The sequence below is a fragment of the Bos indicus x Bos taurus genome, chromosome 2 (assembly GCF_003369695.1).
Source record: "Bos indicus x Bos taurus breed Angus x Brahman F1 hybrid chromosome 2, Bos_hybrid_MaternalHap_v2.0, whole genome shotgun sequence".
NCBI lineage: Eukaryota > Metazoa > Chordata > Mammalia > Artiodactyla > Bovidae > Bos > Bos indicus x Bos taurus.
This window is the reverse complement of record NC_040077.1, coordinates 130,779,987-130,794,271: the sequence shown is the minus strand read 5'-3', so window position 1 is coordinate 130,794,271 and position 14,285 is coordinate 130,779,987. Positions and strand designations below refer to the sequence as shown.

General features: G+C 60.1%; 1 protein-coding gene across 11 annotated transcripts in view; it reads right to left on the bottom strand.

Annotated features, from left to right (window-relative positions):
• Positions 1–14,285, bottom strand: part of RAP1GAP (RAP1 GTPase activating protein) — a 70,297-nt gene that overhangs the window by 10,888 nt on the left and 45,124 nt on the right. For all 11 annotated transcript variants that reach the window (XR_003507406.1, XR_003507405.1, XR_003507396.1 and 8 more), the window contains 14 exons: positions 14,058–14,093; positions 13,017–13,064; positions 11,753–11,791; positions 10,998–11,183; positions 7,434–7,537; positions 7,082–7,160; positions 6,661–6,714; positions 4,900–4,983; positions 4,603–4,703; positions 4,339–4,468; positions 3,147–3,302; positions 2,619–2,690; positions 1,931–2,017; positions 1,353–1,490 (listed from right to left, as the gene is read on the bottom strand). Coding sequence is in view for 5 of the 11 variants with exons in the window: in XM_027521229.1 (XP_027377030.1) it covers positions 1,353–1,490; positions 1,931–2,017; positions 2,619–2,690; positions 3,147–3,302; positions 4,339–4,468; positions 4,603–4,703; positions 4,900–4,983; positions 6,661–6,714; positions 7,082–7,160; positions 7,434–7,537; positions 10,998–11,183; positions 11,753–11,791; positions 13,017–13,064; positions 14,058–14,093 (1,314 nt within the window). In the remaining 6 variants the exon portion in view is untranslated. The remainder of the gene's footprint in view (positions 1–1,352; positions 1,491–1,930; positions 2,018–2,618; positions 2,691–3,146; positions 3,303–4,338; positions 4,469–4,602; positions 4,704–4,899; positions 4,984–6,660; positions 6,715–7,081; positions 7,161–7,433; positions 7,538–10,997; positions 11,184–11,752; positions 11,792–13,016; positions 13,065–14,057; positions 14,094–14,285) is intronic.

The window sequence follows — 14,285 nt, the reverse complement described above, 5'->3', positions numbered from 1 at the left end:
CAAGCCTCTTTCTCAAAGGCGGTCTGTTCGCCTCAGCCCAGGGCAGAACTTGGGCGGCTTGGGCTAATCCTCTTATGCAAACCCACATCTCCAGCTCTGTAGCCTGCCCTGGGGTAAAGGTGAGGCCCTGCCAGCCTGGCTGGGCACCTGGAGGATAGGCAGTCCTCCTCCTGTGGGTGGAGGCAGAGGGGTCATTGCCTGGGGACCTGTGTGGGGGGGGGGTTGGGTGCGGTGGTCCAGGCCCCGCAGTGGGGCGGTGGGGGAAGGGAACTTGCTCTCTCCTCTGCCTCTCAACTTTGGACGGTAGTCGCCGAGGTAAATGGGCACAGTTTTGCATTTTGTTTCTTAACTTACATTACACTGATCAAATTGCTTTACAAATAATTCTCAACAGCTGTACGAGGTAAGAAGCCTAAACAACAGATTTGAAAAAAAAACAAAACAAAACTGAGGCTCAGAGAATGCTCAAGCGGGTAAGTGGAAGGGCTGGAACCTGAACCCAGGGTGTCTATGCTTTTACCACTAAGCTGAATATTCACTGGAAGGACTGATGCTGAAGCTGAAACTCCAATACTTTGATCACCTGATACGAAGAACTGACTCATTGGTAAAGACCCTGATGCTGGGGAAGATTGAAGGCGCGAGGAGAAGGGGACGACGGCATCACCGACTCGATGGACATGAGTTTGAGTAAACTCTGGGATTTGGTGATGGACAGGGAGGCCTGGCATACTGCAGTCCATGGGGTCGCAAAGAGCTGGACACGAACTGAACTGAACTGAACCAGAGACAGCCAAAGCGGGTCACACGGGCCTAACGCCATGCAGATCAGCTCCTTGTTCACGTTCCTTCCTGGACCTCTGGTTTCTTTCCCTCGGTCAGGATACGGGGGTCCTCTCTTCTCTGCCCTGACCTGGCAGCCACCACCATTGGCACCAGAGCGCTCCTTCCTTCTACCGTCCAGGCAGACTCCGCCCCCAAGCTTAAGCCCCGCCTCCAACCATCAGCTCCTCCTCCAGCCAGAGCGCACCTTACAGCTCCCAACCGTGGCTCTGCCCCGGCAGAGCGCGCGCGCACGGCCACGAGTCTTTAGGCCCACGCTAAAACCTGGGTCACCCTGAGGCTCACCGTCCTCCGGACTCTACCCCAGGTGTGCGCCCACCTGGCCCGAGCTCGCGCCTATTAGCTCCACCCCGAGCCACGCCCCCACGCGACCCCACCTCCCGGGCGAGTCCGCCTCTAGCCACACCCTCTACCTGGTCCTGCCCCGCACCCCTGCACCTCATCCCCACCGCGTCCCCGCCCCATCCCCGCCGCGTCCCTCCGCGCGCAGGTGGACCCCCGCCCTTCACCTTGAAGGACTCGAAGAAGCCGCCACCCCCGCCGCCGTTTTCCATCTTGTCCTCGTCGCCGCCCAGGCCCATCATGGACTGACTGTGGATGTGCAGCTCCTCATAGAGCGTCTCCAGGAGGGCGGCCCGTGTCCGCTCCTGTGGGCCCAACCATCAGGAGAGACCCCAAGGATCAGTCCTTCTTCCCGCACTTGGAATCCCGGCCGCCTTCTCTGAGTGGGAAGTGGGCCTGGGCCCCGGACGCCTCTACCGGTTTCCCTCGGGCCCCTGCGCAGCTCCAGCAGCGCCCGGGGGTCTCACCACAGCTCCTCTGAGATCTTGCTTCCCCACGCACCACCTCCACTGTGTCATCTGTGCCGTCAGCCTACCTCCGAGCCCCTCCTGGGCATTCCGTAGGAACCCCTGCTTCCTCTCCCTGGATTCTGGCCCTGCTCACTGGATTCTGGCCCTGTCGGATCCATCCTTCCCCTAGGCAGCCCTCCCTAAGGCCAAGGTCTGAACATGGCTTTTCCCTTCCCAGGAGGCTCGGCTGAAATTCTAGGGGGTGGTGGGTCCCAGTTCCAAGAGCCCATGCTCACCTCCAGCTTGGCAAACTTCTCTGCCTTGTAGCAAGCATATTCGGCATTGATCAGCTTTGTCAGCAAAAATTCCTGGAACTCAGGCCCCTGGGAGCCCCCAGCGTGGAGAAGAGAAAGGGGGGAGGTCAGGGGAACACAAGAAACCCGGGGCTGAGACGCAATGAGTCAGGGGCTGGGGCTCTGCTGGGTTCTGTCCTCTTCACTCCTGGAAGGGCACCTCCCTGAGCTCAGTGCCCCAGCCCAGGCACCTGTGAGAGGCCCCCATGCCCTTCATGGCTGCCCACCCCTCAGGAGAGCTGGGTCGGGGGTCTCCCACCGCCTCGGTCTGGGGGATCTGTTGGGGGACTGGAGCTAAGGCTCCTTCTGAGAGATGAGAGACGTGTGCCCCCACCCGCAAACATTGTAGAAGACTGAAATTGTCAAAAAGACAACAGAGGGGAGGGAAGGTCACAGAGTCTGCTATGCAGAATGTAAAGCAATGATACAGTCTACTCTGTGACTTTGTGAAACAGTCACAGTTCTTATCAAGATGGACAGAAAAGCTGGGCCCCAGCCAATCCGTTAGGGGAGCCTGGCTGCCCTGGCACCCAGGGGGGCTCCACGACCTAGTACAGTGCACTGTGCACCCCAAGGCCCCCACCCATTTAGTCCTGCTCTGCCCACGGCGGGGCTGGGGGCTGCCCCTCACCTTCCGAAACACAGCGGGGTCCGGGAGGGGTGGCCCGAAGAAGGGGACGTCATCTCTCGCAGTGACGGACACCTGGAAGGGAGGGTGGGTGTCCCTGGGGGGTCCCCACATCAGCCAGAGACCCCTGATTCGCCTCTCTAGCCCGATGCTTGGCACAGGGCTGCCCCTTGGCTGGGGACATTCGGTGACTACAGATGGGGTAGGCAGACCCCAGGTTTTCAGCGGCTCCATCCTTGGTCTTGAATTTGAGTGGTGAGGAGGGGTGGAGGGTCTCTGGGCTCATGAGGGCCAAGAGGAGGAGGAGAATAAAGGGCGGAAGAGGGTAAGCAGCCTTTTTTAGGGGAGGGACTTCAGGCAGCAGAGAGGATGGGATGGGACTCCTCCGCCATCATCCGGGCAACAGCGGGGCTCAGAGCCCTCCGGACAGCACGCCTATTCAAACCTGGGAAAACCGAGGTTCGGAGAGGCCTTGCAGCGAGTGAGGACGGGGCTAGGAGGGTGCCCTCGGGAGGCTCCGAGATCACCCACCTTGTAGAGGGGGCCGTCGGGGCCCCCGGCCTCGGCCTGCACCACCACGTAGGCGTGCAGGAAGTTGGACGCAATCATGTCCGGCACAAACGGCGTGTTCTCGTCCTGGAAGACCACAGCCACGATGTCGTTGCCAATGTGTCGCTTCCGCTGCAACTGAACACAGGGCCACAGCCTTTCAGCACCTGGCAGGGGGTGCGGGGAGGGTGCCCACCGGGGTGGAGGGGGGCTGGGGGGTAGGCAGAGGGGCATATCTAGGGAGTGGCTTCCCCCCCAGAAAAAGGTGGCGAGAAACTGGTCTTAAAATTGTTTTTGTTTTCTTGGAATTCTGTGGCAGAGGAGAACACTGAGGCTGAGAGAGCAGGGGCCTGTAAGGTCTTCCAGTGACCTCGGGGACTTGGATCCAGGCCCCTGGTCCCCAGGCCCTACCTCTCTGCCCTCCTCCTGTCTAAACATCCCACACATGGCCCCTCCTGCACAAGTTAAGTTCCGCTCAGTATATATGAGTTGCTAAATTGAACAGAGAACCTTATTCAAAGAAAATGAAAAGACATTAAGGGTAAGGAAGAAACGTTTCCATTTTTCTCCCATGATGCCTTCATCCGCCTGGGGTGGAGGCGTGGGGGTCTCAGGGAGAAGGCAGGCAGCCCCCAGGAAGCTTAGGGCACAGTGGCAGATCTCCGAGTTCAGCTCGGGGAGCGTGCCTTGTGCTTGCTCATCACCAGGCCTCTGCAGAAGGCGGGAGCCATTCTCCCCAGGAACACTCCGCCTCCCTCTCCCACCTCCTCTGCAGCCAGAAGTCACTTGATCTTGAGCGCTTTGCCTGACTCCCACCTCTGCCAAGTCTAAGTGCCCCCGAGTGACCTGACAAAGCCCTTCACTCCCGCTAAAAATCCTCACTTACTGAGCTCCTGCTCCATCGCCACCAGATCCTGTTCTAGCCACTCTGTGTGCATCCTCTCACTTGGGCTCACCTGTGAGGTAGGTGCCATTATTGTCCCCATTTCACAGATGTGGAAACTGAGGCTCCCACAGCATCACAGCCACTTTTCACCCTGCCCCAACCACAGAAGGCCACAAGTCGGGGGACTGGATCATTTCCCTCTCTCTATCCCAGGGCCCACTGAGTCTGGTGTGGTGGACGCTGAAGGAGCAGGTAGATGGACGAACAGGAGGACAGGCAGAGGGCTACCTGCTGGGCGTCTCCTTCTGTGTAGGGCAGCTTGGTGGACACGTGAAACATGATCTCCTTGTTGCGGAAGTTGCAGTACACAGACTCGGTCCCCGTCTGCCCGTGGGTCACGTCCAGGCCTCCTCGGAACCTGCCCCAGGCCCCCCCAGGCCACAGCTCAGTCTCCAGCCCCAGCCAGGCCTCGGTGGGACCAGGACGGGGGCTCCGTCCCTGCCCAAAGGCACGGGTCGGATTCTCATCTGCCTATCCCGACCCAGGGCTCACCCCTTAAAGTCCTGCAATTTGACCTTCTGGCCCAGAAACTCCAGGAACTCCACGAAGGCAGGGCTCTCCTCGTTGGTGCTGAAGAGTTCTTCCTCGGAGGTCTGGCAGGGGGGCAGGCACACAGAGGGCAGAGGTCATCAAGCTGGGGTGCCATCCCCCACTCACACCCAGGAAGGCTGGAAGGGGGACCTCTGGCAGGCCCGGGGTTCCTGAGCTCCAGTCCCCAGGTAAGGGCTCTCCGTGGCAAAGCTCTGAGGCCCCAGGTACATGGGCAGATGGGAGAAGAGGACCGCACACCTGCCCGAGCTTCTGATAAATGACTCCGAACTTGAAGTTATTGCTGATAACGTGCTCGTCGAAGGTGACAATGAGGCGAGAGGCCTGCAGGGAGAGGGTGACGGGTGAAACACACTGCCTTTATTTTCCTTTTTTAATTTGTATTTTATATGGGTGTATAGCCAATTAACAATGTTGTGATGGTTTCAGGCACACAGCAAAGCACCTCAGCCAAACATACCCATGTATCCATGCTCCCCCAAACTCCCCTCCCATCCAGGCTGCCACATAACTGAGCAGAGCTCCCTATGCCATACAGTAGGTCCTTGTCAGTTATCCATTTTAGATATAGCAGTGTGTGCATGTCCTTCCAAGACTCCCTAACTATCCCTTCCCTCCATCTTTCCCCACTGGGAACCATAAGTTCACTCTCTTAAAGTCTGACACACCGCTTTTTCAAGTTCCTGTTTATGGCTCTATGTGCCAAGCACTGTGCCAGGCACTCCACATGCATCATCTCATCTTCTTCTTGGAAAGGGTCCGTGAGGGACTCTCACTGCCCTCATTTCACAGATGAAGATGCCCAGGTTCTGAGAGCTGAAGGAACTGACTTGCTAAGGTCAACAACTGCCAAATGGCAGAGCTGGGGCTTGAACTCAGGTCTGTTGGATTCCAAAGCCTAAGCTCACTGCTCCTGAGTTTTGCCCACGAGCTCCCACCCCAACTCTGCTCTAACACCGGCCTGATGTCCAGCTCTTCTATGAAGTCATCTCATCATTCTAGGACAGGCCAAGTCCCGCCACTGTGCTGTGGAGCCTTGAGCAAGTTCCCCTCCTCATCTTGTCCTCTTCTGTACCTGGGAGGTGGGACCTGATCACTGAGACCCTCCTTCAGGGGACCTTTCCTGGACCACTCACTTCTCAGGGACCTCACCTTGCTGGGGAATTCAGTCAGAGCCACAGGCTACACCTGTCTTTCAGGGTCCAGCTCTTTTGAGAAGCCCTCTGGCTCACTGTGGAGAAGGCAATGGCACCCCACTCCAGTACTCCTGCCTGGAAAATCCCATGGACAGAAGAGCCTGGTAGGCTGCAGTCCATGGGGTCGCTAAGAGTCGGACACGACTGAGCAATTTCACTTTCACTTCTCACTTGTATGCTTTGGAGAAGGAAATGGCAACCCACTCCAGTGTTCTTGCCTGGAGAATCCCAGGGACGGGGGAGCCTGGTGGGCTGCTGTCTATAGGGTTGCACAGAGTTGAACATGCTGAAGCGATTTAGCAGCAGCAGCAGCAGCAGTAGCAGCAGCTGGCTTACTGAAGACTAAAGCCCCTCTCCTTCATCCCACACTATCACAGTGACTTCAGCACCCAGCACCAGAGCTGCAAGTGCAGCTGCCATCTGCTGGGTGGTACCTAAGGAGGCGCCTGTGTTACTCTCTCCCCAGGTCCCTTCCGGAGTCAGAAAGCAAGGCCAGTGGAGCCTTGGCTCGGGAGCACAGATGACCCTTAGATGGGTCCCCAAATGGCACTTGAGAATTTCCAGAGGCAAGAAAGACTTGCCTCCAAGGCAGACAGCACTGGGTTCAAATGTGGACTTCCTTATCTGCTGGGCATCCCTAAGGCAAACCTTTCTGGGCCTCTAGTTCCTCTTCTACAAACTGCGGACTTTGCAGGATTATTGTGAGGATTAAATGAGAGAACTTAGGGAAAGTACCCTGCACAGCGCAGGTGCCCAATACATGCTTGATCTCCTAGTTACCCACCCTCCCCAGGTCCAGCCATACCTTGGGGTAGAGCACAGGATAGAATCGATCCACGTTCACGTCTTCACACACCAACTGCAGCAAGAGATAAGTGAAGGCCTGAGGGTGGGCCCTCTGGGCCTCCCGGGCCAAAGTCGGGTGGCAGGGACAGCAAGACAGAAGAGATGTGCAGTCAGGGCTGAAGCAGCCTGGGCGTGCTGTCACTCAGAAGAAGGCAGGCAGAACTGGGGCCCCTGTCTCCAAACGGTGCCCAAAGAGTGCCCCAAACACACAGCCCACGTGTCAGGGGAACGCGGAAGGGGCAGGACCCCAGAGACAGGCCACAGCACCCAGACCAGGATCTGGGGCTAAAGCTGAGGGTCTGCAGGGGCCAGGCCGCAGCCCAGCTCTGGGCCCATGGGGGCTGCCTGCAGGGCTCCGCCCGATGGAGCAGACGCCTCACCTTTGCCATCTGGACCACGTTGGGGAACTCAGTGAGGCAGGAGATGGGGATGACGTCGTGGTATGTCCGGCACTTGGTCCTGGGAGAAGAAAACCCACGCTGAGAGGTGAAGAAGGGGGAAAGGGAGACGGGAGCCCCGCCCCAGCCAGTAAGACCAGGAGGGGCAGACCTCCGGGAGGTCCAGAGGGGAGGAGGGGCCAGGGCTGGCTTAGGCGCTGACCTGCTGTGCAGCCTCAGGAAAACCGCCTGCCCTCTCTGGGCCTCCATTACAAGAGCGGGTAAACTGGGATGGGCTTGCAGACCCTGAGTCCGCGGCCCTCCCTGCTCGCAGGCCCCCTCACCCCGCCCTCACCTGAGCAGCAGCCGCAGGTGTTCCTGGTCCCCGATGACGTCATACTTGAGTGAGAAGACAAGGTGGCCCAGGGCGGTGTCCAGCGAGTAGTAGTTAAAGTGCTCCTGGGGGAGGGGCGCCAAGGGAGCGAGCCAGGCTGAGCCTGAGGCTTCCAGAAACCCACCCAGAAGGCCAGCTCCCCGCGGGGCGGGGGTCCCTCCCCAAGCAGCGGATGTCCGGGCTGACAGCACACTCTGCCTCAGAGAGTGCGTGTGTGTGTGTGTGAGTCGCTCAGTCGTGTCCGACTCTTTGCAAATCCCGTGGACTGTAGCCTGCCAGGCTCCTCTGTCCATGGGATTCCCAGGCAAGAGTACTGGAGCGGGTTGTCATTCCCTTCTCCAGGGGATCTTCCCAACCCAGGGATCAAACCTGGGTCTCCTGCATTGCAGGCAGATTCTTTACTGTCTGCGCCACCAGGGAAGCTCTCAGAGACATGCATTTAAATCCCAGCTTTGTTGCTGGCCAGCTGGGCAACCTGAGAAGGCCACCTTACCTTTCTGTGCCTCTGTTTCCTAGTCTATAAAGTGGGAGTGAGGCCAACTACCTTGTGGGAAGGCGGCGGGGACTGGGAGAGGCAGTGCCTGAAGCAGAGAAGGGGTTCCTGAATGTCTATAGTAACCTCGGCTCTCTGAGTCCTCAGCAAGGTCAGGACCACATCTGTATGTACATGGCATCTCCCAGCCCCTACCCTTCTCCGAGCTGGCCACACAGTATCTGTGTGTGTGTGCGTGTGTGTGTGTGTGTGTGTGCGCGCACGCATGCATTCAGTCATGTCCGACTCTTTTGCGACCCCCTGGACTGTAGGCCACCAGTCTCCTCTGTCCATGGGATTTTCCAGGCAAGAACACTAGAGTGGGTTGCCATTTCTTACCCCATGGGATCTTCCCGACCCAGGGATCGAACCTTTTGTCTCCTGCACTGGCAGGCGGGTTCTGCACCATCTGGGAAGCCCACACAGTAGGTGCTCAATAAAAACATGTCGACTGACTGACTGTTCAACTCGTAGCTCTGTGGCCCCCGAAGCCAGCACCCGTGAGAATCAGGAAATCAGGAAATGAAACATCATGAACACACTGGGCGGTTGGCCTGGCTGGCTCCCATCGTCCCGCCGTACCTGGGAAGCCGCGGGGTTGGGAAGAAATACTCCCCAGGGCCCAGGGGAGACTGCGGCAGGGCTGGCACCCCTGAGAGCAGGGCAGGGCTGGCACCTCCAGGTGGGGAGGCCCCAAGGCCAAGGACGGGAGTGCCAGATTTTACCCCACGTGACCCTGGGCTCTCCTGCCAGCTTGGCTCCCCAGCCACGCCCACGCCAGGAGTCATCATCGAGGAAGGAAGTCCTATTTAGCAAGAACACTAGAGTGGGTTGCCATTTCCTTCTCCAATGTATGAAAGTGAAAAGTGAAAGGGAATTCACTCAGTCATGCCCGACTCTTTGCCACCCCATGGGCTGCAGCCCACCAGGCTCCTCCGCCCATGGGATTTAAATATAAACAGCTGCACTCAAAGGGCAGGAGGAAAAACATGCAGGGGCCAGGGGATGGGCCCTGCACATCCACAGCTCAGGGGCGTCTGCAGGGACCTGGGGCAGAGGCCTCCCAGCCCTGCTTGGGCACAGGGTAGTGGAAACCCCCAGTGCTTGGCACCATGTGCAGAAGAGGAGAGGCAGGCACTTGGCAAGGAGGGCTGCACCAAGGCCAAAGTCACCCTAACCTCTGCCAGACCAGGGCCCACCGCTTCCCCAGTCACCCTGCCTGGAGGGGCGAACGGCCCTGCCCCTCTCCGCGGGCCCCCGGCCCCTCCTCTCTGTGCTGCTAACCGGACCCTGGTCATTATGCTTCCCCCAGGAACTCCTGACCTGTGCCCCTTCCGATCCTCTGGTGCTCATGGCTCCGCCTTCGTCCCGTCACTCACCGCTGTCACTCATCACTCTGTTAGCAAACCCCTCTGAGTGCCAACTGTATGTGCGGTCACACAGTCCCCCGGGTCTCACCAACTAAGAGGCTCCGGACTGTGGGCTCCTGGGATGCAGGTCCCCCTCCACTCACGGGTGCAAGCCCCTGCCCAGCTCTGGGTCTGTCCCCAGGCGTAGCTCCTGAGGCTGAGCCTGCTGGTTTGGTTCCCGTCACCCTTTAGCACCCACACCCACCAGGACCAGGCCAACGCCGTGGACCCAGACTCAGCACACGCAGCTCCTCAACACCTCAGAGAGTCGTGCGTCCTTCCCGCATGTGTGCAAACACACACGCCGCACACAAACGCGCACACATATAGGCCTGGGAGCGAATGCCAGGAACGTGACCACGTGTGTGCGAAGTCGCTTCAATCGTGTCTGATTCTTTGTGATGCTATAGACTGTAGCCTGCCAGGCTCCTCTGTCCCTGGGATTCTCCAGGCAAGAACACTGGAGTGGGTTGCCACGCCCTCCTCAGGGGACCTTCCCAACCCAGAGACTGAACCTGCGTCTCTCATTCTCCTGCATCGGCAGGCGGGTTCTTCACCTGGGAAGCCGGCAGGTCTCAATGGAAGGTCAGCCAGAGCCAGGTCCAGCTCCGAGCTCGGTAACTGTGTGACCTGAACCGATCCACTGTGCCTCTGAGCCTCTTGTTTCCTCTTCTGGAAAAATCAGGACAGTCCTGCTGTCCCAGAGTTAATTATGAAGGGGTAATAACAGCTAACATTTCACTGAGCACCTACTAGGGGCCAAGCGTGGTTCTCAGTGCTTCACATGTACTTCTATCATCCTCATTTTTATAGATGAGAAAACAGGCTCAGGAAGGTTAGACACCTGCCCAAGGTCACGCCACGAAGCAACAGAGGAGTCAAGAAGCGCCCTCAGGGCACGAGACCCCAGAGCCGGCACAACATTCCGCCACTGCACTCGTAACTGATGGCACCTGGAGTGTGGTCCCGGCGTGTGACCTCCTCCCCAGCTCCCGCTGCCTCGTCCAGCAGCTTCTGCCCAGGAGCTGGGCGATGCCAGCACACGCTGTATGGGGCAGGGGCCTGGATCTGGGGCAGGTGGTGGCGTAGGGGCTGCCCCCGTCCGGGTCGCCCCATCGCCCACCTCAAGCTGCCTGAGCACACGGCCTGGGTCTGTTTTGTTCGCTGCTGTATCACTGGCGCCCAGAACCGGACCAGGCACCCAGCTGGCGCTCATCACTCGCTCACCCTGATTGAGCACTTGCCTGGCGCCAGAGGCCTTTCTATACGCCTCACAAATAGCATTGCGTTGAAGGCATGAGGTGGGAATCACCACCCTCTCCGTTTGTACAGGTAAAGAAACCAAGGCACAGAGTGGGAAAGCCACTTGCCCGGGGTCCCACGCAGTCAGAGGCAGACTCTGCTAACCACTACGCCATCATGCCGCCTTGGTGCCATCCGTGTTTGCTGATTGAATGAGCGGATCCACGACACATGCTCCCTGGACTCCCGGGATGGCTGGCCAGCCCAGCCTCCACCCCCAGGGCTGCGCGGTGACCCCCTCCGCACCCAGCCCGGCACTCCCAGCCCAGAGGGCCACCCCACCTTGCCGAGAAAGTGCTTCCGGTAGAGGCGGGCAGTGTGGTTGCACTCCAGCTTCACCTTGGTCGTGGGCGACTGCAGCGGCTCTGTCTCTGGGATGCTGGTGATTTCGTGATTGGTGCCTTCAATCCAGTAGCCCCCAAACTGGGGCAGCAGGATCAGGGGGAAGGGCCCTTCTCGGCCCAGGACCTGAAGGAGCACTCAGCTGAGGGTCACTCACCCTGCACCTCGGTGGGGGCCTTGGGACACCCCCCCCAACTTGGACCCGGAGCCACTTCTGTCATGGCTGAGGGGTACCAGGGCATAGCCTGGAGCCTCCGAGGGTCCCCTGGCTCACACCCAGGGCCCCCTCCCACCTATCTGGTTGGCCAGAAAGTTTGTTCGGGTTTTTACAGACGATGGGATGGAAAAAACCCAAAGGAACTTTTTTGCCAAACCAATACTAGCTCGAACCCTTCTCCTCCCCCTGCAGGCCCAGACCCAGACACACACAGCCTCGGAGGATGGGGGTGTGGGGACAGGTAGAACTGGGGGGGGGGGGGCGTGACGCTGGCCGAGAGGCTGGCATGTGGGCTCAGACGCCTAAGGGTTTGAGTGGGCTCTGAAGTCCTGGGCCTGGAAACGGAGGCTCCAGCACCCACAGCAAGGCCTGCGGTCAGGCTGTGACAGGAAGGAGGACCTGGGTGTCTGGACTCCCTGCTGGAGCGCCTCCCAGGCTCAGGGTGGAGACCAGCCCCGTGGGGTCTCCGGCTGCTTACCTCGTGGACACTCGGGTACGGAATGTAGTCCTCCTCCGTCTGCAAAACAGGGCAGGGCAGAGGTCACCCCTTTCCTCCAGCCTCCCCAGGACGCCTGTGGTTCTGCCAGCATCACCCACCCCCGCCCCCAGGCTGGAGGAGTGGATGGGGCCGTATCCTCACCTCCCCATCCCACGGTGGGGGGCTGGGGGGTGACCCCACGAGGCAGGGGCTGGGGCAGGCTGAGCTCGCTAGGTGCTGGCAGCCTCTTCCGAGCCTCCCTCTGCCCGGTGAAAAGGAGGCACATAGCCTCCCCAGGAGACACACCTCTGGACGGGTGGCCCTCAGTGCATGGGAATGGCTTGGGGGGCTGGTTACATGGACTGCTGTGCCCCACCCCCAGAGCTTCCCAGGCTGTGGGTCTGGGTGGAGCCCAAGAAGTTACATGCCAACCTGCCCTCCAGGTGACGCTGATGCGTCTGGTCTGAGGACCACACTTTGAGCAGCCTGGCTCTGGACAAAGCATGAGCCTTGTAGCCATGAAAGCCCTCATCCCTACAGCCCTGGGCCCACTCCTACAGGACCAACCGGTCTTCTTGGAGGGCAGGGGTCCCCAGTCACCCACCACAGAGCTCGATACCTATCAGGAGGGGCCCTACAGCCCCCACGCCAAGAAAATTCTGAGTCTCAAGAAACTCCACACGTGTCTTTCAGTCCTGAGTTTCCTGGCAGTCTCCTCTGGAGGCTGGGGGGGCCACCGGGCCACCCCCTCCCCATCTCCTGCCCCCACCCCCCTCAGTCTTCCCAGGCAGGGGCTACAAGGTGCGAGGAGCACACGACTCCGGGTCCTGGGTATAGCTGGCTTCAAGGAAAACCTCTTACAGCAGGCTGTGAGGGATGCGGCTTCAGTTCTGGGAAGGGGGAAGCCTGGAGAGGCACGGAGAGTTTACAGCGGAGTGGAGCTGGTGAGGAGGAGTGGAATAAGGGCCCCAGGCCTATAGCAAGCGAGGGGTTCTCCGCATCTAGGCCTCCCAGAGCGCAGGGACTAGGTGTGCCCGGCTTCCCCCTTGGCCTTAGCACCTGGCCGGCAGTGAGACCGCTCCAGGAAAGGATGCTGGGTCCTCCTGGGCTGGCTGCTCCACTCGGCCATCACATCTCCCACCTCTAGAAAGGGGGCCTGCCTCCCCCGTCCCCATCCCCTTCCATCCCCAAGCCCTTGGGAGTGCACTGCTCGGGAAGCCGACTGCCCCCAGAAGGGTGGAGTGGGACCAGCGTCCAGACCTACTTTGAGGGGTGGTGGGAAGGAGCATCGCTGTTCATCCATCCTGCTTCCCTGCAAAGAGAAGGCAGCACAGCCCATCATGGCCCTGCCGTGCCCAGTGCAGGGCCGCTCCCCGCTGCAGGCAGCACCCCCTCCAGGTAGATGGTGATGTTTGGGGGCGGGGTGGGAGTGGGGGCTCCCAGGGCAGGGTGCTGGGTACCCAGGCCTCCGGCCTCGGAAGGGCGGGCCCTCCTAGAAGGCCCTGGGGCTGAGGGAGGCGGGCAGCAGCTGGGGGCGCTGGCCGCTGCTGGGAGTGGGGGCAGGGCTGATGCAGGAGCTGGGGAGGGAGGGAGGCGTCTACACAGATGCGCCGCTGAGAGGGAGAAAAAGAGGAAGGAGCGGGAGAGGGAGGGAGAGAAGGAGGGGGAGAGGTGGGAACGGAAAGACAGAAAACTCAGAGAGGCAGAGAAACAGAAAGATGGCGGGGGACAGGGTCTGAAGGGTGAACCAAAGCTCAGGCAAGCTCCCGAGCTTTGTTCAAGTGCCATGCCCACACCTCCCAACACCTACCCGAGCCAAACAGCAGGCAAGGGGCCTGGAAGACCAGAGTGGAGGAGCGGAGGGGTCAGGCAGGGGGATGGGGGCTGCCCTCCCCGCTGCAGCCCAGCCTCTGGTTGCCCCGTGCCCTCTTCCCACTCCACATGGGGGTCCTACAGAGCCTGCGACGCTCTTGGGAGACGGGGGATGGTCTGTGTAGGCGGGGGTGGGTTGAGGTGCTGAACCCGGCTGCCTCCACAGGAATGGGAGCTGGGGAGACCCAGGTGGGCCCTAGGCCCCGGGGGTCAGCCAGGGAGCTGGGCATTATCAGTGCCTGTCCTCTCTTCTGACCCCGACGGGGAGCTCTGGACGCCGCACCGTCACCATCTCCTCCTGGCACGGTCTGCAAGAGCTCCCGGGCCGGTCCTCAGAGAGATGTCGGGCTGAAGATACAGCAAGGGCCGCCCCCCAAGCCCCAGCCCCGCTCCCTCGGTGGCTCCCTAGAACAGGCTTCAGAGCCCACCTCACCTGCATCTTTTCAATCATCTCAAACAGATCTGTGTTCTGCAACAGAGATGGGGAGAGCAGGTCAGCGCTGGGGTGGCCCCGCAGACACCGCAAGTCCCCAGGGTATCTCCACCCACCCCAGCCCTCCCGGTTCTCCAGCCCTCGACCAATCCCTGTGGATCTGTCCGAGCAGCAGAGGGACCACAAGGGACGCCGTTTAGGCTGGGGCTCTGTGCCACGGACTGGAAG